Source organism: Sciurus carolinensis, chromosome 7 (genome assembly GCF_902686445.1).
Source record: "Sciurus carolinensis chromosome 7, mSciCar1.2, whole genome shotgun sequence".
Classification (NCBI taxonomy): domain Eukaryota; kingdom Metazoa; phylum Chordata; class Mammalia; order Rodentia; family Sciuridae; genus Sciurus; species Sciurus carolinensis.
In genome coordinates, this window is record NC_062219.1 from 89,807,755 (window position 1) to 89,835,154 (window position 27,400).

Below are 27,400 nucleotides of genomic sequence, written 5' to 3' on the forward strand. Positions count from 1 at the left end.
AACTTGGCCTTCTTTATATTTGACTGTAGAAACTGAGGCTTGAGGAACCAACACAAATGACAATAATCTGGGTACTGCTATTACTATGAGATCCTTTATCTCTGACCCAGAGACATCTGAATCAGTCTCTGGTAGGCTTGAGTATGCTATAAATAGGGTGAAACCTCAGATTCTACAGTTCTTGACGCATACAAATTCAGTATAAGTTATTTTTACTATTTTGCTTTTTATAAGTTGTATCACTTGATCATTCTACTTCTCAGTTTTGAATAGTGACATCTGTTGCTTGATCATGGAGACATTTAATATTTTTATTAATATGGCCACTGGGGACCATTCATGTACAAACAGTCTCTATGCTCTAGTGTGATTTAATTTGTCAAGAATATGAAAATCTACACTTTCTGAATTTCGATACATAATATGTTGAAGCAATAATTAAACTAATTTACTAGTCCAATTTGTTCCACTATTTGCTTTCACACAAAAGAAAGATTTCATTATCAGAGGTTCATTTCTGTGACTCAGCTCAATTGTGCTGTTTCTGAACACATTATCGGACAACCTATATACTTCATTATGGCTAAGTCTGTTCTTGTACAAACACTGAAGGACCTCTGGACTATTACTGTAGGTATAGCAATGTATTCTGAGAATATCAGGATACTTTATGAACAAAGTTCCTGATAAATTGCATCTACAAGTCAGAAAGCACAATATACTACCATTGCCAAAATTCAACATGATAATCCTGTTTATCACAATAAACAAAACTTCAAACAGAAAACAAAATGTATAAGAGAGAGAATTAACATTAAAAGTTAGTTCTTTGAAAAGACTAATAAAATGGCAAACTTCCAGGAAGCGCAGTCAAGAAAAGAGTGACAGTATGAATAACTAATATCAGTAATTAAACACCAGAAAACACTAAGGTTCTTGCAGATATTAAAAAGATGATTGGGGAACTTTCCAGAACGCTCGGTGAGAGGTGGAGGAGTGGCGGCTGCCCGAGCTGCAGAGTTATGCGCTCCTTCCCACTCCCCCACTCGGCCTCAGCCCGCTCACCGGCTGTAGAAAATGGTGAAAGAAACCACTTATTATGATGTTTGGGGGTCAAACCCAATGCCACCCAGGAAGAATTGAAAAAGGCTTACAGGAAACTGGCCTTGAAGTACCATCCTGATAAGAATCCAAATGAAGGAGAAAAGTTTAAACAGATTTCTCAAGCTTATGAAGTTCTCTCTGATGCCAAGAAAAGGGAATTATATGACAAAGGAGGAGAACAGGCAATTAAGGAGGGTGGAGCAGGTGGTGGTTTTGGCTCCCCCATGGACATCTTTGATATGTTTTTTGGAGGAGGAGGAAGGATGCAGAGAGAAAGGAGAGGTAAAAATGTTGTGCATCAGCTCTCAGTGGCGTTAGAAGATTTATATAATGGTGCAACAAGAAAACTGGCTCTGCAAAAGAATGTGATTTGTGACAAATGTGAAGGCCGAGGTGGTAAGAAAGGAGCAGTAGAGTGCTGTCCCAACTGCCGAGGTACTGGAATGCAAATAAGAATTCACCAGATAGGACCTGGAATGGTTCAGCAAATTCAGTCTGTGGCATGCAGTGCCAGGGCCATGGGGAACGTATCAGTCCTAAAGATAGATGTAAAAGCTGCAATGGAAGGAAAATAGTTAGAAGAAGATTCTAGAAGTTCATATTGACAAAGGCATGAAAGATGGACAGAAGATAACATTCCATGGTGAAGGAGACCAAGAACCAGGACTGGAACCAGGAGATATTATAATTGTGTTAGATCAGAAGGACCATGCTGTTTTTACTCGACGAGGAGAAGACCTTTTCATGTGTATGGACATACAGCTGGTGGAAGCATTATGTGGATTCCAGAAACCAATATCTACTCTTGATAATCGAACCATAGTCGTCACCTCTCATCCAGGTCAGATTGTCAAGCATGGAGATATAAAGTGTGTGTTAAACGAAGGTATGCCAATTTATCGTAGACCATATGAAAAGGGTCACCTAATCATTGAGTTTAAGTAGAGATTTCTTTTTGTAGGTAAACTTTCCTGAAAATGGCTTTCTCTCTCCTGACAAACCCTCTTTGCTGGAAAAACTCCTACCTGAGAGGAAGGAAGTAGAAGAGACTGATGAAATGGATCAGGTAGAACTGGTGGACTTTGATCCAAATCAGGAAAGACGGCGCCATTATAATGGAGAAGCATATGAGGATCATGAACATCATCCCAGAGGTGGTGTTCAGTGTCAAACCTCTTAATGGGGCCAGTGAATAAACTCACTGCAGGCATTTTATATGCAGTAGTGAATGAGTGAAGGACTATAATCATAATATGCTCACTACTTGCTATTGTTTTTGTTTTAATATTCAATTATAGTAGTGTTTTAAAAGTTAAATGAAGAATAAACGCAAATATAAAAGCTCTGACTTTGCCCTGTATGTATGATGACTTCAGTGTGCAAGAAGTTGTTTAATACCTGTAAAAACTACTTTTAAAAAAGTTCCCCTGGCATCTGTTAGGCCATACCTTGTAATTGATTTCAGCTGTGTATGTGGACAAACTTAGACTGAAATACTAGGTATATGTGTTGGTTTCAGTGTATGACCCTTCACTGTTAAGCTATAAAATTAAAACTGTATTTAACTGGCAATCAGAAAAAGAAAACTTAATTTGTAGAGGAGTGTTGGTCTGTCTAGTTATTTGTATTAAGTGGGATTCATTGTGATGCCTCTGCATTCTATTGCCTCAGCTTATTTGAAGGTGGCATAACGTATACTTTCCCTTCTGGTATCAGTGAAAGAAATGATACCTTTCTAAAGAAGGTGTTTATCATTATATGCTGCTTCTTAAGGGCTTGCACTTGTAGAATTGCATTCCCTTCTATTGTGCCATCTTTTAAAAAAAAAAATATATATATACATACACATATATATATAAAATTGTGTTGACCAGTCCTGGTTACATTAATTTTCCCTTCTCTTTGGACAATCATAAGCCCTCGTAGTGAATTCCAGAGCTGGATAACATAGAAATTAAAATGAAGAGACCTATACATGGAGAAGTAGTTTGCATGTATAATATAGGAAGGTGTTCCTTAGGTATGTTACAGGCTTACTTTAAACCATTTGACTTATGCTCCAAAGTAAGTGTAATTTGATGTTGGTAGTCTAGCGAATATGATGAATAGCTTTAACTGTATGTTTAAGTCATCATATGTTCACACACTTAAATCTGGATATCAGAATTTAAGCAATTCTTGAAATGTATGAATGTCTCCTTAATACACTGATTACAAAGCAAAAAAAAAAAAAAGATGATTGAAGGACATTATGAATTAACTACTTGGTAACAATAAATTAAAAATTTGGACAGAATGGATAAATTTCAAGAAAAAATATAACCTACTAAAACTGACTGAAAAGAAATAAAATGTGTTCACATTAACATTGCATCACCTTAATCTATTCTCCAGGAAATAAAATATAAACCCAAACTGAAGGATAGTCTACCCAAAAAAATCAGTCATTAAAGACAAAGAAAAGATAAGAAATTATTCCAGATTAAATGAACCCAAAGGGATATTAAAATTGGATGCTACTAGGATCTGGAATTTGATCCAGAAATGGAAAAAAAGTTGTCATATAGGACATGATTAAGGCAAATGGTAAAACGTAAGTATGGACCATATACTAGGTTTCTGTACTGTATCAAAATGAAATATTCAAAACTTGGTCACTGTTAACAGTTAAGTGAAAGATCATCTTTGTTTTTAGGAAATATATGCTGAACTAAATATCTCTATAATTATCAAATGGTTCAGGAAAAAACCTATATATGAATCTATTTATGTGTACTTCCATAGTCAAAAGGAGGGAATGAAAATGAAAATGTGCCAAAATAGTAATCTGTGATTCTGATGAAGGAGTTATAGGAGTACTTTATACTAATTTTTAATTCTCCTGGGAGTTTTAACTATATTTTAGAATCATTATACTTCATCATTCACATTGAAGTCTTCAATCCACTCAAAATTGAATTTTATATAATTTTTCCATATGGATACCCAATTGTTACCACATCATTTATTAAAAAATCTTACCTTTATCATGCTGATTAGTACATGTCAAAAGGATAGGTCTATATCTGACCCTTCTCTTCTCTGTGTCTACACTAAAATTAAGACATCCAGTTCATCAAAAGATAGCATATAGACAGTGTGTGGAGAGGGAAACTACAAAGTGAAGATGATCTGTTTATAAAAACATGTAATAGAAAAAAGACCAGAATTTAGAATATATAGAGAACAATTCAGAAAAAAAAGGGAACAGGTAATCCTACAGAAAAGTGAATAAAAGACCAAAAGAGGTACTTCACAAGGAGGAAATTTACAGACTTGATAATCATAAAATGGTGATGGACTATACAGATCATCAGGAAAATGCAAATTAAAACCATGATGATATAGTATTTCACATCCACAGACTGACAAAGATAAACAGTTCACCAATATCAAGAACTGGAGAGTATGTGGAGTAATAAGAACTTTCATACAGTACTAATAATACTGAAAATTTGTACCATTTTGGAAAAAAATAAGGCGTTAGCTAATAAAATTGAAGTTACGCATACCCTATGACCTAGCAATTTCCCTTGAGAAGTATTTCAGAGAAACTGGTATACCAGGAAATGTGTATAAGAATACTCATAGTACTCATAGTACAGCTACAAATTAGAAGTAATCTGAATATCCATTAATAGTAGAATAAACAAATGGTGGGTATATTCAAATGGAGTATATCACAGCAATGAAAATCAACAATTCACAGTTACCAACAAAAATCTGGACTAATTTCACAAAGTCTTATGTAAAAAAAGCAATATAAAAAATAACACACACATTATAATTTCATTTATACAGAATTCAATAACAGGTAGAAACAATCTCTATTATTTAGTGGGCATATATTGGTGGTAAAAATGAAAGTGAGGAAAGGAACTTACCACAATAAACATAGTGACATTTCTAAATGTAAAAATTTCTACGTATGTGTTATGGTTTGGATGTGAGGTGTCCCCCAAAACCTCATGTGTGAGATAATGCAAGATTCAGAGGAGAAACAATTGGGTTATGGGACCCTTAATACAATCAGTAAATGAATCCTCTGATGGGATTAAATGAGTGGTAACTGAAGATAGGTAGGGTGTGACTGAAGAAGGTGGGTAACTGAGGGTATGATTTTGGGGTACATATTTGAATCTGGTGACTGGAGTCACATCTTTCTTCCTGATGATCATGTGAGCCCCTTTCCTCTGCCACATTCTTCTGCCATGAAGTTCAGCCTCACCTTGAGTCCTGAGGAATGGAGTTGGCTATGTATGGACTGAGACCTCTGAAACTGTGAGTCCTCAAATAAACTTTTCCTACTCTATCATTGTTCTGGTCAGATCTTTTAGTCACAGCAGAAAAAACGCTGTCTAAAACAACATGTCCATATTAGGCCTGTATCAAACATATATAGCTAGACTGCTCTCTCTGCCCTACCAAGGTGATAACATTCTCATTGGGGTGAGGGAAGGAGAGAAAAGAGGAGGAGAAGGGAGAAAAAAGGAGAGAAACACCCTATATAAGAATACTAAGATGTCTTTCTAGTTATCAATTTCTATCTCTAATATGGTTTAGCTACACTTCTCACTTTTGGGTTCCAGGGCCTGTCCTGTATCTCATATATATGTGCGTGTATGGGTACATATATATTTTTTTTAACTAGCAGGGATTGTGACTAAGACATCATGTTCTTAGCTGTATTAACTTTAGAAATAAAGCAATGATAAATGTCTCATTTCCGATTTATCAACACAGTAGATAAAAATCAGACTTTTATTCATAAGATATTCCTAAAGATAAATAATACTCATTAAAATGAATTAATACTACTTTTCTTTAACTTACCCTCAAGGTATGGTGCTCCTGTGCTAATAATATTCTTAATTCTTCATGTAGTGTTATAACTTCCAGAAACTGTCCCCATAAAGCCATCAAAAGTGAGCAAAGTTGAGCAAGATTCATATTTATAAGTTCTGCCAGTTCATCAGGATTTTCTATTTTCTGAAATGACAAGAAAAACACTCCACTACTTTCTGAGACTTGCAACACACCAATTATGCTGTTCAGAATATTAATACAACGGCAAATTTTTGGTTTAAAGAAGAAATGTGTGTGTGCATGCACACGGATTTAGAGAGAGAAAGACCTACTAACCAATGATTTTCTACTTAACTGATAGTTACTAAAGCAATTTTTAATAATTTAACCAACATTTTAACATCTGAGATCTTATTATTGAAATAATGTCAACTATACTTTAAAATTATCCATCAGAATTCTATACAGAATGATCAACTTCTAACACCAAAATACTAGGAATTTTAAACATAATGCATAAATCCCAATGAAAGTTACAAACATTTTTCAAAGATAATATGATCTTAAAATTTTCTTCCTCCAGTCAGCTATGTGAAGCACTTAAAAACACCCACAACTCTTCAAAATAAACTTTTGGAAATATTGTTTTTCCCTTGCTTCTATATTGTCAGTTTCTGCTTTGATTGTGGGTAAGCCTTTTCACAGACCCGTCAACCATTTGCTTTCTTTTTCTAACATTTAATTCATCAACTATTTTTTGAGCATATTTTAAATGCTAGGGTGTACATTCCTGAGATACAAAGATTAACAGGAGAGAAAAACAGGTAGACAGACCATTATAAAATGCTATTAGGAATGTTATAAAAGTGGTATTAAATTATTGCATTTATTTATTCATATGAACTGATCATGAAAGTTGAGTACTATATTGTAATGTGACATGAAGACTCTTAAAATGCAACTGGTTTTTTGAAAAAAAAAAATAAAGATTTAAAAATAAAACTAATAAAATTAGACTCTAAATCAGAATGACTGCTTCTTTTGAGGGCAGGCATTTTTGTTATGAGAACAGCACATTCTTTAATTCACTGAGGCTACAGTCAGTTTTTAGGCAGATTATCTTGGTGCAAAAAAATGTATTTCAATTACTGGTAACACTAACAAATCTATCTTAGCTACACAGATGGATGATAACTTCATTTCCCTAGCCTAAAAAAGGAAGGAGTAGTCAAGTCTATACAGGAACATTGAAATTTACTCCCAATTATATACCCAATGGTATATAGTTACCATCTGTATACTCCTAACTGCTACATATTACATATGATACTACTACTATGCTTATTTTTACTTTTTGAAGTCTACAGTTTAGCAGACTTTTCTTTCCTCATCCAAATAATGCTTTCATTTATTTATCCTACTCTTGACATAAAACAAAAATTAAGCAAAAATTATTAAGAAGCAAAGGCATTATGATTACATTCTATCAGCTGTTATAAACTCTAGTACTGGCACACAGTAATAATTCAATAAATATTTACTAAATGAATAGATTAATAAATTATTAATGAACAAGGAATTAATAGGTTTTAATTAGGAAAAAAGCCCCCAAAGATTTTTGGCAAACTCAGAATTCTGGAATGGAAGACAGACAACACACATGAATAGGCATTTGTTAACATTAGGAAACTACAGACATGTTCTGTTCCAGGAAATGATTTTATAAATGTATTAGAAATAAAGCTAATAAGTTTTTTAAGCCTCTGTTAAGAACACATAGAGATTAAAATAAAACTAACATAAACTGAAACCTGTAGTATTATTGTCCCAAGGATCATTTTAATGGTTTAGAAGAAAAAGAGTTGGATAAACATTTGAGAGTAATTAGATAGCACTGTGTAATTAATGCAAAAAACACTATACCTAGTATAGTCTACATGTAAGTAGATTTTTATTACTCTACTTTTTCCTGAGAACAAGGCTATCTAGATGCTTAATATTATTTATTTCATTTCCTAGTGATCATAGCACTGAGGTTCCAAGAGAGCATCCCTTAAAGTATATATAAATTACTCCTCTGGTTTGTATAAATACTTAACAATAAATCTCAAAATAATGATAAAATTCTTTTTATTTTATAATGGAAATCAGAATTAAGTTTGACAAGATCTTTTATATGCATTAATGTCAGACTTACTTTTGTATATTTTGAAATAATATTATCTTGTTTTAAAAATATACAATTTTCATAACAATCATTTCAATTTTTTTTTTGTTACATACATAGAACAAAATCTAAAAATCACATGATTTTAGGCCATTTTCCCAGGACAACACAATATGAGTGTTTTCCTACATCATCAAACAATTGTTAAGGCTGAAAAACTTTTTTAGAAACTAGTATCCCATAATTCACTTAATCATTTTACTATTATTTATTTATCCAGGTTAATGTTTTCACAACATTATGAACAGTTATATGAATCTGACTATTTCTTTGGTATAGAATGAGAAGGGTTTTTGTTGTTGTTGTTGTTGGTTTTGGATACATATCACCAATTAATCTCTGAAAAGGTCTACAAGGTATACAAGTCTGTACCTCATCACATCTTGAGACATACTGTTAAAAAAATGCAGTCAAAATGACAGATTAAAAATGGTATCAGAGTAAATTTTTGTTTCTGTTATAGTTTCTGAGACTGAAGTTTTCATATATTTTTTAGCCTTTTTTGTAATTAGGTGTCTATTCTGTGCTAATATGAAAAACTGTGACTATGTGTTTTATTACTGATTTTTAAAAAAACTCTTTAATATTGTCATTATAGCTTCTATCTGCTCTTTGTTGTTAAAATTTTACCTTAGGCTGTTATGAGATTTTATGATGTCCATTTACATACTAGAACTTAAATATATGTACCCCAAAAAAACTTCTTAGCAGTACAAGTATACATACGTATTACTTAAATAAATTCCCCTATATAATTTTCATGTTCCTCTTTTCTGTATTACTGTTAAGAACTTAAAAAATTATTTTCTTTGTAATTACATGAACGAGGTCAAATATGTAGCTTTTGTTTTTCACATATATAAAATCATATTTATAATCAATTTACTTTCATTATGAAGAGCTTTTTCAGCATGAAAACAATACCTGGCATCATAGATCAATAAACATACAGTAGAGTATATTTTGACATATACATACATGGAGCATAACTTATTCTAATTAGGATCCTATTTGTGCGGTTGTACATGATGTGGAGTTTCACTGAGTAAATATTTCTTACGTAATCCACGTCAATGCATACAGATTTACTTCTTTTAAATGACTATGAGTCTACAAAAATTCATGAGGTTCTTTATCATCATATTTGGGCACCATGTGAGTACTTTTATAAAATAGAATATTAAATAATTTATATGGGAGATAACATGCACTAAATAAATGTTTTCAAAACAGTGATGAAGTGACCTAAAAAAGAATACCAATTTAAACCATCATTAACAACATATGCAGATACTAGTTTCCCTGTATCCTTACTACAATGGCGATTAGCAGTTACTCTTATTTTTGCAAATTTCTGGGTCAAACCCAATCCAATCCAATCCAATCAAACAAGAAAAACTCCTTATTTAAATCTGCATTTCCCTGTTTTTAGTAAATATCAAATTAAGTACCTTAACTTATTCTTATTCTAAGAATTGCCAATTTGTACATTACCTGTATGTATTCCTTTTTCACAAGGGTATTATTATGAAATTGATACGTGGAAGCTCCTTATATATTGTGAGCAGCAATCATTTGCCTGTTATAAATATTACAAACATTGACCTCTAATATATGGCTTGCATATTTTGTTATAAAGGAGTTTTGAATCATTAGCTATTTTATTTTGTCTTTTACTATTAGCCTGAAGGAGTCATTCTATATTCCAAAATCAGACTACCTATATTTCTAATTTCTTTGAACATTTAACTATTTAGTCCATTTAGAATTGCTTCTGTAGTATGGCACAAAGGGTTAAGTTTACCACATCACTTATAATCTCAATGTTCTTCATATTTTATCATATACTTATTACACATAGATATCTTACTTCAGTGCTATTTAATTTGACTGACTTGCCTATCATTTTAAGAGAAGAAAAAGGATTTTCTTATTTCTCTTATTATAGTTTTATATATATTTAAATATCTAGTTGGACAAGTACTTCTACATTTATATTATTTTTAAAGCTTTTCTTGGTCTTTTTCATGTTTCTTCAAATGATTTTTAAAATATAAGTTTAAATTCCAAGAGGGAATTTGATTTGGAGTCATTAAAATTATTAACTTGAGAAAAACTGATATCATATCTTTTGTGACTATTTTTCTGTTCAACAGTAATAACATGTTAATTTATTCAATTTTTTTCAATCTTTCAGTGAAACACTCCAGAAGTTTTCATATTAACTGCATACATCTTAAGATTATTTTAAAGTGTTTACTGCCTTTTTGGGCAATGATTATAAGACCATTTGTTCTAAAGAAAATACTTATTTGAATTGTAGGGAAATCCTTTATAGTTGGCAAAATTACATGTATATACTGTATATTTGACTTTTTACGGAGAAGGTAAATCTAGTCAATCCTCATTAAAATTTAAATACAAAAAAACACTTCACATAAAATACACCAGTTTTTTGATTCAAGCCTCTGATTTTATCTTTAATGTAGTTGACCAGAGTGAATACATGGCGAACTTAAATAGTCAAAATGTTTAGTCTCCTGGATAAAGATAAATAAACAATTAAAAATAAAGAAATAATAAGAAAAACCAAAATCTATTCAATTTAACTGCAAGAATAACAAAAATTGATCTGTTGAGCTAGAACAAATTGTCTTTTTTTCCCTTTATTGTACTGGGGATTAAGCACAATTTGTCATTTTTTAAAATAACAGAACATGATATGTAAGTTTAAGTGATGCTTTGAAAAATATGTCCAAAAATTTTCTGAATAAACAGAAGAAAACATATACTTTTGATCAATAATGTGCTTTATACTTCATTTATATGCAGAATAATATACTTTTTAAATGATAAATTAATTTTATGCTGAAGTAAAATTATTTTCATCAACTAAGTGTGATTCTACCATAATCAGCTGAATTAATTGTATTTTAAGATAAATAACTGTTTTCTTAGACAAAATATTTAGAATAGGAAACAGAAACCACTCAAATAACTTGATAAGATCAATTTTAAAAATCCAAGTACCTTAACTTCTTCACATAGTTCAGTAAGTCGAGCTTCTACATCCATTTCCTCTGAAAGGAGTAAAGAGTAATTAGAGGAAATATTTTAGTGTTAGACCTGAAAACTACCTTTGAAGTTATATAAACAAATTCCCTTTAAACAACCAAAAGATTGAGTATAAATATATGGGCTACATTCAATGAATTTTCATTGTAATATATTTTCATAAACACATTAATTACTTAGGTACTATGATTATTAAATTAACTCAATGTTCTGATCATTATTGTGTTTCAATTCTCACAAGAGGTCAACACTATCAAGAAAATACTGACTATATATGTAAGGTATCTTGTAAAGCCATGTCACAGAAAAGATAAAACATATAGTTAAGTCTTACTGTATTTCAGATTTTATAATTTACAGTAAAGTTTAATATTTTGTTATATGTGATTATGCTTTGCTTTTTATAAGCTACTCATAAAATAAAGTAAAAATAATTTTATAACTAGAACATATTTAAAACATACCTAGGTTGTGGGCTATTTAATGAAAATAGATGATAGAATCCTTTTCTTTTTTTTTTTTTGTTTTCTTTTTTTGCAGTGCTGGGGATTAAACCCAGGGCCTTGTGCTTGTGAGGCAAGCACTCTATCATCTGAGCTATATCCCCAACCCAAAAGAATCCTTTTCAATAAAAAGTTGGTTACTAACTTAGTTTAATGAACTTAGTATACTATAAGATTCTCCCCTCCCCACTAAGAATTGAACCCATGGCCTTGCACAGGCAAGCACTCTACCACTGAGTGATTTTCCCAGCCCACTCTAGGAAATTTTTAAAGTAAGGTAATTTTTTTGCCATATGATCCTGATGTATTTAATGTATGTTATAATGATCCATAAGGAATGAACAATTTACAATTAAAAATGGTAATATTTACAAGGGAATACAAAAACTAGAACATAAAGATAATACTATTTATAAAGGAAGAAACTATATTAAAGCCTAAAATATCATCTTTAGATATTTTTAATTTTAACAAGAAATCAAACAAACTATATTTCTAAGTATTATAACAGCAGAGTCATGATCACCCAAAATTTCACAATCTTGCTGTGAAAGCACGTTTGATTATTCTCATATAAAGACAAGAACACCTTCTATGATATCCTGAAATTCACTCATTAGTTCACTGAATTCATAAATAACTTCACTAACAGGTAAATTAGGTACTCACTATTAGGTGTAATAGTGAAACCTTACATCTAACCTAGTGTTAGGTTTTCCAAAACTAAAGTTAATCAGCAGAAAAATCTGCATTAAAATAAAAAACTTCCTTATGCTAACATGATTTTACATGATCTTTTCCTATGATAAAATAAAATCATTAAAATTGGTTCTGTAGGTTATATATCCTACCTCTGAATTAAAAAAAAATAAACTTTTTAAGTTTGATGCATTTTTCTAACATTTACATACAAAAGCCTAAAGGCATAAAATGGTACACTTCAATCATAGCTAGCGTGAGTTACTTCAATGCAAACACCACCTTAAGGAATATATAAAAACAAAAGTTAACTTCAAAATCAGAACTGAAATTTTCAAAATCATTTAGTGAGTTTAAAATTCCATTTTAATTATATTTTCTTCTAAAGAAACATATGACATAAAATGACAATTTTATAGAAATGCATAAATGTAATTTACATTGTATTTTGGGGGACTGGCTCTTCTTACCAGTTCAGAGTTACAATCTAGAACATATCCTTACATAAAGTTTTAGAAAAATGAGGTTGTGTTGTGTACATTTTTTTCATCTTGCTTTTTTTTCTCACAGTAGTCTACACAGAAATTTGTGACCCAGCTCTAAAGCATTTTCTAAAATGACTACATTCCTTGCTGTGGGTGCATCATAATTTCTTCCATGTTCCACTCTTTGTCCAAATGATAGTCATTATCTTTTTAGTGTTTTGTCACAGTTTGAACAATACTGCAATAAACCTGCTTGTATATATATATTTATATGACTGTATATATATATTTATGATACAGTAGGGTTGCTAGGTCAAAATGTAAATGTATCTTACAGTTATTTTCTAAATTTCCTTTAACATATATAATATCAGGATATTAGTGGCTGGAGGTTATTTTTTTTAATAGAACAATAAAAAAAGCAAATTAACTAAAAACACAAAACCAAATACTGAGGATGTTTCTCTTCTTTATTTCTGCAATTCATGAAACTAGTTTTAGTTTTTAAATCATATTTCACTTCCAATACCTAAAGATAAGCAAATTTAAGGCAATATTCAACCAGCAAATTATGGTAATATACATAGTTTTGAAAAAGTGGTATTTGTAGAAACTCAAAAGAATCCTGAAAAAGTCAAAGAGATCTTTGTGATTACCATTTCTAATTTTACACAAAAAATTCAATAGTAAAAATTAAGCAATTAACCCAAATTTATCTACAAAGAAAGCTGATCCTACCAGTAAGTTCTTTAAAGTGGTGGTAATACACTATATTAATAAATTTATATTTATGAAATTTGACACTAAAGCAAAATTCCATACTAATTAAAAGGGATTATTTAATTAACCTAATTGTAAACATACCTACACACGTGTCTTTCTGGGTTCTTGGCTGTTTTCTTCTGAGAAGTCGCTGATAAAGGACCTGCATGTTGGCCTTGGCTAGTTATAAGGATTGTACACAGCACTAGTTACTATACTCCTTTTACAACAAAATTTACTAGAATTTTCCAACTTGTTAACAGATTTAGTATTGATCTGACAGTGCAGTTAGTTAATTAGCTTATCAGAATCACAAATGATGTACATTCAATTTTATAAATTTTTAAAATTTAAATTACTTTTTAAAATATGTGTCACTCAACATTCCATATTCTGATGTTATTTTTATGTTTTAATTTCTCTGACTTAGAATTTTAGTGTTAGCAGGGATCTCAGAGATCAGTAGGTTAACTCCCTGCTTTCATAAGTATAGGTACTAGGGCTCATAGGTTATGTGACTTGCCAAAACCTAGATTCCAGAAGTCTTGACTCATTTTCTGTAGAGCTCCTTGCATCAAACCAATATTCAACTAATATCATCAAAAAATGTACATCATTCATCTAGGAAAAAAGAAAAAACGCAAAAAGCAGAAAGGAACTCAAGATATTATTTTTAAAAAGATTTGGGAAGAGAGCTTAGTTAAAGAGAGTTTTTTCAAAGCATGGTGGAGTTTAAGAATTTTAGGTATATGATTATTTGAAAAAAAAAAATCAAAGAAAAAAAAAAAAGGAAACACAATACATTCTTGACCAAGAACTATTTTATATCCATTTACTAAAACTAGTAAATACAGTGATGCTTAGTCGACAGTATATTATGGAAATTTATTAGTGTCTAAAATTTTATTTTGCTATAATAAAAATAAACAGTGTTGAAAAGTTCAGAATATGTAACAAATACTTTTTAATAGGAACATTTTAGATGTTCTCTGGATATACTCAGTAATAAACTAAATATACAATGAAAAGAAAACAAATAGTAAACAAAAGTTTAAGAACAAAAAGTACTATTAATAAGTATTTACTGAAGATGAGCCTTGATTTAAAAAATCCCTAAGAAACTGTCACAAGCTATGTGTTGATGTCTATATTTTTTCAAGTAATAATCCACTGTATTGCACTACTTCATCCATCCAACAAATGTATTTTGAGTAAATATATGTGTAAGGCACTAATAATTTTATTCTATTTCTACAATTAAATTATCTAAAACCAAAGTCTGGGTTTACTTTAGAATTTTATTATCTGATGAAATAATTAAGAAAGCTATTTGGAATAAAGTTTAGTAACTGGCTCATTTAGTAACTCATTTAGTAACTGGCTCCTGAAATTAAATTAAGGGCTTTTAAAATACACATATAAGCCCAAAGTTATATAACAAAAACCATCCTTACCTAAATGAAAATTAAAAATATTAAATCCTAATGAATTATCATGCTGAAGTTATATGAATAGAATACTAATAAGTGCTAATGTTGTCTAGGCTATATGAAATAAGGCTTTTGTTTTGTTTAATTACTAATTAAACATTTTACCAACAAAACATACTTTCTAATTTTTGAGAAATATTTTTTTCTAGGTTAAAATTGTGATTCATGCATTTTTTTCATTTGTAAATATTACATCTACTTGAATATTATATGCAGACAGTCATTTTCACAAAGGCATTTATAGGCCTATCTCATAAACCACAAGAAGCCTTGCTTTGTCAGTAAATTTTTCCTGCTCATCCCAACACTGAGCTGATTTCTTATTATAATTGCTATGAAAGAAGAGGGAATATAAGTCAAAAGGTTCCTGATGACAGAGAGTATCTTTTCCTCAGCACCTAGCACAGTGATTGACAAAGTAGGTGCCAATAAAAAGTCCATGGGAATTACACTGTTAGGAAGTGTTATTCCTAGAGCAACTTCACACCCTCTGCCTTTTGAGTGTCTACACCTTTCCTTTCTGACTCATGCACCACATGTGATTTCTTTTAGTCTCCTTACCTTACAAATGAAAACCACTTCATATTTATAGATGCAAAGTGAGAAAGTGACAGAAATAGCTCCAAATGTGTTCTCTTAAGCACAATGATAAAGCCTCCTTGAATTCTATTACAGTATTCTTTTACAATATTTGATACTATATTCTTCTAGGAAAATGTTTTTTGAGTTTCAAGCCACAAAATTTAAAAATATTTAAACATAATTTTTCCATTAATTGAAGATAAAGAAAAGCTTAAATTAGCTCTATTATAGAAATGACTCTTTCTCAAAATAAAACATTTAAAATCGTTTACTTTTGAGGCAGGATTCTTCTAAGGAATTTTCCTAAGAGAAATAGGAAAGTCAAAGTACATGAAACAGCAAGGAAAAAAGAGTATTTCAGAGAATAAGATCAAAAGGTTATCTTTTCCACACTACCACTTATGTTTTGAGGAACAACACATGGTCAAAAAAGAATAGGCACATTTTCCTTTTGCTTGATCTGTATATACGCTGGGATTACTGAATCAAGCATTCTGAGCAGTTAATACCTATGTCTAGTCAAGTGAAGAAAGTGTGAACTGAACTGATTAATTATGGAATTAACTGAATCACTAGAGTAATGCCTTGATAGGCAATGGTACAATATCCAGCGTTTTCTCAGGGCTGAGTTGTGGGATAAGTATGAATCCTTGCAATTGTTCTGAAACCCCAAACAATTAAAAAAAAAATAGTCTAATTAGTCTCAAACCCACCAACTACTTTCAGTAATAGTGACCATTTTAGAGAATGCATCAATATTGTTAAGATATTGAGATCCTAGAAGAACTAAGAAATACATATAAAGAATATAGATTAAGTAAAATTTTAAAGGTAATTTCCTGATTTATTCAAATATATAATGATAAAAAAATTTATTCAGAAAAAATAATTGTGCTTTTTATGAGAAGGTATTTGAAAATAAAAGCTTATAAGAATGACATAAAAAGTCTGAAAAAAACTCATTTTGCCAATTCCAACAATTTATCTTCTGTGAAAGGATGTATATAAAAGCATTTTGGAAACTACAAATGTTACATATAATCAACCCAACATGATTTTTTTTTTTTTTCCTTGGGTGCTGGGGATCAAACCCAGGGCTTTGTGCTTACAAGGCAAGCACTCTACCGACTGAGCTATCTCCCCAGCCCCCAACATGATTTTTATTATGTATGTAACATATGTAGATACTACTCAGATTAAAATTGAAACTTGATTTTTAAAAATGATTTAAATAAATTTCAAAATGTTAAAATACAGAGTAATGTTATTATTTCCTAAAGTGATACAAAAGAAATAGAGATCTGAGATAATTTAAAACCAAATGCATATGAAAATATTCCAAGTACCCACAATCTGCTTAGACTGTTACATATTTGGAATTTACCTTTGTATAATTTTACAGATAATTATTTTACTTTGTAGTATGATTTCTGATTGCATTTTAAGGAGTATTACATTGGCATACGATCTTTAAAAAAATCTATCAAAAGACTCACTTCAAACTAATTGAGAAGTTTATTTCTCAACATTATAACAGAATTTTAATTACACAAAGTGATTAACAGGGGTTGAAAAAGTTTGAATTGAGAGAGAAGTAAAAATGAAGCACACAAAAGTACAGATTTAGTACAGAAAAACTAAGGCAAAGCTCTTAACCAATAAAAGAAGAGTAAAAGAATGATTTGAACTGTAGGACAGGTCTAGCTACTTTTAACATACCCAGTTCTAGTTTCTGACAAGAGGGAATCTCTTCTGTTACCGTAATGAAGTAGCTGTGCAATCCCTTGAAGGCTAGCAGCAAAGTGGCACAAAGTGTATAATGAAAATGATAGGCATGATGTAGGAAAGACTCTGCAATGATGAAGCTACAACCCTAAACAAAGAACAAATTTGGAAAACAAAACATTAGTAATCAAGAATGCAAAAATATTACACTTGAAACTTGGAAAAGATAAACTAAGCATTTGCCAATTACATAAGAAATTCAACATATTTAAGAGAGCTGTTCATAAAAGTAAACACATAAAATGTGGCCACAGTAATTTCAGTTAAGAGTTGTGCTCTACCACTAAGCTATATCCCAAGTGCTTTTATAAAACAATTTTTATTTTGAGATAGGGTCTCATTAAGTTGCCAAGGCTGACACTAAACTTCTTGCCTCAGCCTCCTGAATGTCTGGGATTCAAGCATGTGACACCATACATGATTATAGTGGATTTTTATAAACAAAAAAGCAGATTAAATTATCATTTTTGGTAACAGGAAATTCATATTATATTGAGGGACACTCTGCATTTATAGTAAAAGTCCTTCTTCCTTTTATAGTAATGGCTATACTTGTACTACTCTAAGTTGGGTCTCAACTCTGGACACTGTTCTTTAAAGGCTCTTCAGAAAGATTCAACCAGTTCCGTTAAGGGAGCAGGAACTGACAGTCACAAGTTTAAAAATATTTAACTGGTTCTCAAAGATCTCTGTTGACTAAATTTGGTAAAATTTTGAAATATTAGGTAGTTTTCATACTACATAACTGGAACTAACCATTAGTTACAATTATATTTAGATATCTTAAGTTGTTGAGCCCAAATAATTAACAAAAGACATACCACATTCACAGATAAAATAGTTTCAAACATTTCTTTTAAGATAAGGGCAAATAAAATAAGAGGAAACAATATTTATAAACATATTCAATTCTTACATCTGGTGATAACTGTTTTGTGTAGTTAATCCCAAAGACCACACTTTCAAGAGTAGGAATCACAGAATCTTTGTTTTGTGCTGGTGCATTTCTATTTAACCAAGTAGTCTTCACAGGACGAGGAAAGCTGAAGGAATAAGCATTACATTATTATTGTTTTAACAGTCTACTGCACTCTAGATATTTACAAAAGAATATATTAGAGGAATAGAAAAGCAAAGGATTTGTTAGATTGTAAGTTCTAAAGTATTTTAATCTGAAAAACTATAAAAAATACAATGAGTATAAAAAAATAAGGCTAGATATTTGATAACTGTCTATCTTTGGGCTTCAGGAAGTCTCAAAGGATACTAACGATGAAATAGGATAGGATCCTAGAGCAGATAAGGGACAAATGAGAGTCAAGCTTTGATTTGGAAATACTGATCACTAGTCACAAAGTTTCAAAAGTTAACAATCAAATATAGATGCTATTTACAATAATAAAGAGTTCTCATTTAAATACGGAAAAAGAAAAATTAGTAAAGCTACCTGATACCTCTGTTTCAGGAAAAAATAGATGGTTCTTTCCTTTAATTCTCATTACCAAAATGCTTTGAACTTTATTAAGATAATTTTCCTAAGAGCTTCAAAGCACCACTTCAATCATGTAGTATATAAACTACTTCTGTTAGTACTAACATTACAATTAGTATTTCATAAATTCCACAGAATAAGTATATTTGTTTGTTTAAATATCATATACAATTGTATTGCAGGTCAAAACATTTGAACTGTTTGGTAGTTTGGCAAAAGGAAAAAGACAGAAAAATAAATCAGTTTTGCCATAAGTAAAAAGTAGTGTCTGTCTGCAAAATCAATTTACTTTGCAAAAATAAATTATCTATATCCTGCCAAAAAGGGAATTGTAAGTCAGTAGTAAACTCTACTTGCTACAATGTGTTTTTCAGAAGAGTCATAAAAAAGGTGTTACTTAAAAAATTCAAATATAAGATAGAGATCATATTAAAAAACAAAGAAATGTTTAATCCTTTTAGTTTAAATAATTAATGTAAGGTTTATAGTTCATTGACTATATAAATTATTCTAAGTAAAAATAACATTTTAAGAAGATAATTTACAAGTTAGTATTTTTTTTCTAATCTGTTCAGTGAACAAAAAAACATCTATAATAAACTTCAGGAAAAACTTGTTGAAGCATCAGCAACAAAAAATGTTACCTTTACACACATGACCCCTTTACCAGCATACCACCAGCAAAAGCTTTTTCTTACCCTCTGTGTCCCCCTTTTCTATCTTCTCACTTAGGCAAGGACAGGCAGGGGAAAATGCTGCTGCTGCTTTCAAGGCAAAGTTCTAGCAGCAAAAGAGTAGACCTAAGGGTCCATGGCAGCTAGGTGAAGAACAGCATCATAAGCTGTTACAGGCACCTTGTTTTTCTTTCCCAGTTACTAACCAGAGCTAACACTTAAGCCTCTAGGTTTCTAATTCTGAACCAAAAATGTCTTCTTCCAGGAGACAGTCTCTAGGAAATGAGCTACCCCTTTATCCTACTAGTCTGTGAAAAACTAGTGCACTGCTAGGGGAAGCACGCTAACCACTTGGGTTAGTGGTGTGAATATCACCACTCTATTTAATTAGAGCCTTAAAAAGCAACATTAAGAACATGAGCTAAATTTTAAATTGTATGTTTTTCAGGAGAAAAACTAAGCTAGTTTTACAAAGATCCTCTTGGAAGTTTCTTTTTTTTTAAAGTTACAACAGTTTAATGAGGGATTTTACTGAAGCTACAAAACGAGATTCAGAAAACAATAGCAATATATTTTATAAACAAACTTTTGGCAGTAAAACCTGGCCATGTAATTCATATTAAAGTAGTATTTTACATTACTTGATGTACAGTTTGCAAAAACTACTTTCTTGTCAAAGATGTTTCAGTTAAAATGTTATTACACACTAAACTATTCTGGAACAACTTCCAAAATTTTTTGAAGTTTATAAAAAAGTTATATATAACAAACACCTTCCTGCTTAAAAAGCTACAGCAACTGAGCACAGCCTCTCGAAGGCCTAAAAGGTAAGACAAAGATAGCAAAACAACCAGTTACAGATCTTATTATAGAATATGAAGGTAAAGCAAGTCAAAATAGTCTTATTCTTGGTTCTACACCCCAGAGATAGGTGAAAATGATCTCCATGTAAGAGAAAAGGGAGCAATACAATGGAAAACATTCTCAATTATGGTTTTTAAAACATGTAAAGATATTCCACAGAGGCTGTTATTTATAGTTAATATGTTAAATTGTGTTGGGCTTCTATAAATTCTGAGGCTAATTCTACAAATCGACCCACTTAGCTTTCTGATAAATCAGCTTACCATGGTATCCTTTAAGCATCATCCCTAATACAGCTGTCAGAATCAGATTTGTGTCAGAGAGGTACAGTTCAGAAATCAAATTCACTTGAGGTCTTTTCATAGAGGTTATTGATTTGAAAGTGTTCATCAATTGCCCATACTACAAGGATGCTGTTAAACTTATAATCTGAAGGATTTGAATTGTATTCTTATGTAACAAAAGATAATTTGACTTCCCACAGAAGTGGTTAGAAAAAAATTATTCTAACACATTTATTATGATCCAGAAAAATTATGTCTTCACATTAAACTATATGACGTAGTTTAAAAAGTTGAGGTAAAAATCCATAGAACTGGTTAATAACTTAGAAAGCAATAATTACCGTATAGCATAGCATTAACAAGATAAAATTAGCCCATCCAGAGAGGATACAAAGAAAACTAAGAAAAAATTTATATATTTTCCGAGAAAAGGAGTAACAACAATACAGTATTAGATTAAAAAAACAGGTACAGACTAAACGATATTATATGTTTATTTCTGGATTGTATTCCTTCACTTAGTCAACTCATTTGGGATGAACAAAGGTTGTTCCATACTTCTGTAAGAAAAATGCTACCAATCTAATGATCCACCACTCTTAATCATTTATTACGTTTGTATAAAATGAAAGTTTTTTGTTTTGTTTTGTTTTTTTCCCTGTTTTGGTACCAGGGATTGAACTCAGGGGCAGTTAACCACTGAGTCACAACGCTAGCCCTTTTTTTTTTTTTTAATTTTGAGACAGGTTTTCACTAAGTTGCACAGAGCCTTGCTAAGTTGCTGAAGCTGGCTTTGAACTTGTGATCCTCTTGCCTTAGCCTCCTGAGCCACTGAAATTACAAAATTCCCAGCAGAAGTATTTCTTACTAATTATGAATTTAAAAAATTCTTTACCATTTCATTATCTTTATCAAAGTACATGTTTTCATTATAAAAATGAGAGACATTACATTACTAAGGATAGGGTATTGGTTAAAGTTACCTTATTAGCGGCTGGTGTAGTGCAACCAATGATGCATGGACTGTAACAGACACAACAGAAAGGTGGAAATAATCAAACATAACATTGATATGATGATGGAGTCCTCTGTAGAGGTTAAAGTGCAGCTTCAATGTTCGGCTACTTATTAGTTGCAAGGCGTTCAGATCACCTGCCCTATAAAAAGCAACACATTTGCATATAAATACTTAGGAAAGGATGTTTAGTAAAGGCCAATATTTTGTAGGGCAGCTTAAACTACAAAAACATTTGCTAAATTACTTTTTTTTTCTTTCATAGTGCTGGGGATCAAACTCAGGGCCTTAAGGATGCCAGGCAAGTGCTCTACCACTAAGCCATATCCCTAGTTCCTGCTTAATTATTTTTTAAAAATTTAGAATGAGAATAATGTTAGAAGCCTCAAATTTGCATTAGGAAACAATATGAAACATACCAAGAAAGTAACCAGTTTCTACTTGCCATTCTCTATCAGTCCATGATATGGTCTATAATTATCCCTATATAATGAATCCTTTTTATACTTCAGTAATTAATCTCATCTTAAATTTTACTGTTTATTACAAGACTACAGTATAACATAGGTTAAAATATAGTGTAAAAATCCCAAAAGATACTTCAAATTATTTTTACTGTATTAAATGCTGCTAAAAATGGCAAGTCACTGTTTATTCAGTAAAAGATTTTTATTATATTTAGTCTGTCATTACATCTACACATACAAAAATATGCAACTATGTCATAAAAATTATAACCAAATATACTTTTACAAATATATACATACATTATAACTACTTACAGCTAATATATGAACTAACTACTGATTTTGGCTTATTCCACTTAAAGAACTGACTTGGTTAAAAGCAACAAAGAAGCCTTAAAAAAACTCTTGTAATAAACAAGTATCACACAGGAGCAGTAGTTATTAAATAAAAAATTCTTACTGCTCTATGATAGTGAAGAGGAAATCTAAAGGAGTCCTTTAAACAATGTAACTAACTACTCAGTCCTACATACATTCTGAATTTATGTACAATTTTTAAGTAAGTAGTTCTAAAACTTCATTGAAATGGAGGGAAAAAAAGGCCTCCAAAATAAAATGGTAACATAGATCTCTGATTCTTGTTTTAATGATTAAAAGCACAATTTGTCCCTAAAATATATGTTCAGATGTTCAGGTGTGTGGGCAAATTCAGGGTATCTAGCCTTAAAACTTCCTCAAGGACAGAAACAATAGTCAAGCCTAAGAGTCATCAGTCTTGATAATTCTCAGATACCAACAAAGTTTCACCTAAAGAAGGCATAATTCATTCTACTAAGAAAGATTTGCCAATGATAATTCAGTTATATTTAAATGCCTCATGATAGATTTCATTTTTACAGTTCTTTAATTAGGCTTTTTGGACAAGTTTAGTCTTTTTTGCTAGCTTTCCTCTATTTCACTTCACCAAGAAGCAGCATAGTAGTGATTAAGAAAACAGACTTTAGAATGAGACTGGTTAGATGTAAAATCTAGCTCTGCCCCTTACTAGTGGTATTATATCAACTGTATAATTTCTAGAGTCTTATATTTCTTCATCTTATCTGATTTTGCTACCTGGAGTTAAGGAATCAGCCTGAGCATGAAAGAGCAGTTCTAATCACTCTCCCAAAAAATAAACAAGAAAGGATAGGCTGAATTCTGAAAAGAAAATGGGGAATCTAATAAATAACAGCCATGAGTATACCTAAAGAATTTTTAACTGTTTGACTAGCCTACTTACGAATAATCTCCATCTGTGAAGTGTAGATCCAAGGATAACAGAAAATTCATTTCCTCAAGGGTTTCTTCAATCTAAAGAGAAATTTTGAGATGCTTTATGAATATTCAGAAAGTTAGAAATATACCTTAGAAAGTTAGAAATATACCTTAATATAGACATTAAAAAAAGAAATATACTTTAAGGTTTCAAAAAATTTGTATCTACATATATGTGAAGAGATGTTTACCTTTTTTTCATCCAACAACATTTTAACTTTGAAGAGCAAAACATCATTTAAAACGACCTCTTCGTTTTTGTACAGAATTTGAAATGTTTTACTGCAAATCAGAGAATCATGAACTGAAGCTGGAAAGGCTAAAGTCATACCTAAAAAAGATAAGATGTAATTGACAGGTAAAAGACAAAATATAATAGTATAAGTACTTTTCCTTTAAAGTACTAAAGCTTGATTACTCCATTATTATTACTTAACATAGAAGTTTAGAACATTTCTTAAAGTTTACTAATTTCTGTGATGAAAATGAATAAATACATTATAACCATTATAAAACTGTCCTATGACTAAACCTAATCTGAAAGGTAAATGAGGCAATAATTCACACTTCAACTAGACTTTGACACATTTAACTGATTTTATCAGGAGCATTACTGACTTGTGCTTTGCTAAATGCAACGGAAAATTCTCAGCCCTCACTTACTTGACTTAAAATCAGCATGTAACATAGTTATATATTCTCTCATTTTTACAGTTCTTTAATTAGGCTTTTTGGACAAGTTTAGTCTTTTTTGCTAGCTTTCCTCTATTTCACTTCACCAACAAGCAGCATAGTAGTGATTAAGAAAACAGACTTTAGAATGAGACTGGTTAGATGTAAAATCTAGCTCTGCCCCTTACTAGATCTGTGATCTGTGTTAATTACGCTCTTTTCTCCATGCCTCACATCAAACTCTTCAGCAAACTCCACTGTCTCTTCCAATAAAACATCCAATATTTGTTGAGTAAGAATGCTAGAAATACTCAAACATAACTAAATGGAATTGTAAGGTCAGATAAGAAATGATTCTAAATTGCTCTGGAATAACTAACAATAATTGTCAGTGAAAACTACCTATATACTTAATTGATAGCAATACTTAAAGCTTTTAAAAAGACATATCACTGACTTATAGATAATAAATGTTTTAATTTATTCTCAAACCAACAGCAGTGACAACAGACATGCAAATTCCTTTTAGTCACTTATTCACATCTAAATAGCAAACATTTCTGGAAAGACTATATGTGCCAGGTACTTTCTAGGTGTTAGTGATATATAATAAAATCAAAGAATTAAAAATCTCTGACCTCATAAAGCTTACATTCTAATGGGGAAGGGGAATACAGATTTTTTAAAAATTAGTACATGATACAATATGAAAGTAATAATTACTATGGAAAAAAATGAGAAGGAAGGAAGGATGAGCAAGACAGTCATTCTGAACAGAAAAGTCAGGCAATGTTTTCTTGAGACGGTAACCTATCAGCAAAGAACAGAATAGATTCCTTCCCCTACTGCATGCCATTATATTGATGCTCCTCTTTCAACCCTGTTGAAGTCTAGAGGTTTATTCTCTGGAGAGGATAACAAAGAAGCCCTCTGAACTCAAAGTCACCTGGCAATACTGAGAGCACAATTATAGGAGCATAGGCATCTTATATGCTAAATGCAAAGATTCCCAGATTTCTTCCTCTACTGTGCTCCTAGAAAGCTGGCAGCTAGATTCTTCCTTTCCAGAAAGAGATAAACAAGAGTATTCTCTGACAATTTAAGAACTGTCAAGAATTTTGTCTTATGTGCAACCAAACTAACAACTAACCTGCCACAGTTTCATAGTTGCTGATAGAAGACATAAGACTCTTGGGTCAAAGACAAAAATATTTCATTTTTCACAGCAAAGCAAGCAACATGAACTTCTCATTCATATCAGTTCATCTTATGCCCATGCCACCAAGACCTATGGGAGTGACATGGAGGCAGACAAAGGCAGATAATATGCGTACTATGGGTTTCTGGTCAAAACTAAGAACTCTAAAATTTTTGAAAACTTCAATCTTTTCTGAGTAACTGTAAGAAAACTTGTCAAAACTTTGCATAAGTTTACTCTGTTAGTCTGTAACAGTCTTTCAAGTGTCTCTGCTCACAAAATGTTAAGAAACATGGGAAACTGGAAGATTTTCAAACAACGTACAGGGTAAAATCTTAAATTAATAGTTTTTTTTTTTTTTTTTTTTAGTTGTAGATGGGACAAAATACCTTTATTTTATTTATTTATTTTTATGTGGTGCTGAGAATTGAACCCAGTGCCTCACACATGTTAGGCAAGTGCTCCACCACTGAGTCATAACCCCAGACCTCAGTTCTTAACATGGGGACTTTGACCAACAATGACTTATCAAGTAACCTATCATCTCTCTAAAATGAAGATCAAAGAGTCAAGTCCCATATATGTTCTCAGAGTCACCAATCAGTTCCCATTTCAGTCATGACTGAACTGAGGCCTATCAGACATCTGAAGTAAGATCGGATTAGTGTGCCTCAAAAGACATATGTTGAAGTCTGTCATATGATTGATCTCCACTGCCACAGTACCATCTTTTAACCTAAAGAAAACTTTAAAACCTGAACCGATTCTTTTTAGTACTTGGACTGTTGGAAGGTACACTAATAAGATTTCTGTTCTATTGCCTTACATCATTTTAGGGTATTTTCACCTCACAGAAGCTTTCTGCTTTGTTATGCTCCTAAGAGTTGGAAGAAGGTCATGGTAAGTTTAGATGCAATACGTTGGATATCCAATATTTTATCACATTATAGCCTTGCTGGAAGCTCCTAATGTGGTAAGCTCTATATTTTATATAATTCATTTTTGATATTACCCATTAACTTCCTCAAAGGAGATCTTAAAACCTTTTTGATATATAGATGCATACTATAAAACTGTTCCGGTTTCTTATTCTGGGAACCTGTTAAGTTTGGATATGCAGTGTCCCCCAAAAGCTCATGTGTGAGACAATGCAAGAGGAGAAATATCAGGTTATAAGAGTCTTAATCCAATCACTGAATTAATCACCCTGATAGGATTAACTAAGTGGTGACTGAAGGCAAGGAAGGTGTGGCTGGGGGATGTGGGTCCCTGGAGGGCATGCCTTTGAGGTATATATTTTTTATCTGGTGAGTGGAGCTCCCTCTCTGCTTCCTGATCATTATGTGAGCCACATCTCTCTGCCATGATGTTCTGCCTCAACTTGAGTCCAAAGGAATGGAGCCAGCTGTCTATGGACTGAGACCTTGAAACCAAGAGCCCTCAAATAAAATTTTCCTCTTCTAAAATTGTTCTTGTCAGGTCTTTTAGTCACAGCAGCGAAGAAGCTGACTAAAACTGAGCCTTTTAAAAATAACAGTAGTATTACACCTTTCTTATACAATTGGATTTGTGCTTGCTATTCAGTTTTGTCACATTCAACCAGGTATTTCACTGGGATACATTCAATGATAAAACTAGGGAGAAAGCAAAAGAATCATTAACATGAAAGTCAGGATGAGCATTCTGAAAGTCAGGAGGATTTGAAGGTACTGGTAGTATTATACTTCTTAAAGGGTCAAATCCCTGGGTATTCATTATTTAATAAAATAGTGTTATCATATAACCTCATGTTATCATATAACATATCATATAACACAGTTCACAATAAAAATTACTCTGTGTTATGTATTATCCTAAGTTAAA

General features: G+C 31.4%; 1 protein-coding gene and 1 pseudogene across 1 annotated transcript in view; one reads left to right on the plus strand and one right to left on the minus strand.

Moving 5' to 3' along the window:
- Fam135a (family with sequence similarity 135 member A) overlaps positions 1-27,400 on the minus strand; it is a 126,848-nt gene that overhangs the window by 41,751 nt on the left and 57,697 nt on the right. Inside the window, 8 exon segments of the mRNA XM_047557828.1 lie at positions 5,977-6,132; positions 11,207-11,256; positions 13,803-13,880; positions 17,492-17,645; positions 18,474-18,600; positions 21,855-22,028; positions 23,633-23,703; positions 23,859-23,998. Of these exon segments, the coding sequence (XP_047413784.1) occupies positions 5,977-6,132; positions 11,207-11,256; positions 13,803-13,880; positions 17,492-17,645; positions 18,474-18,600; positions 21,855-22,028; positions 23,633-23,703; positions 23,859-23,998 (950 nt within the window).
- Positions 1,078-2,284, plus strand: LOC124988370 (dnaJ homolog subfamily A member 1-like; annotated as a pseudogene).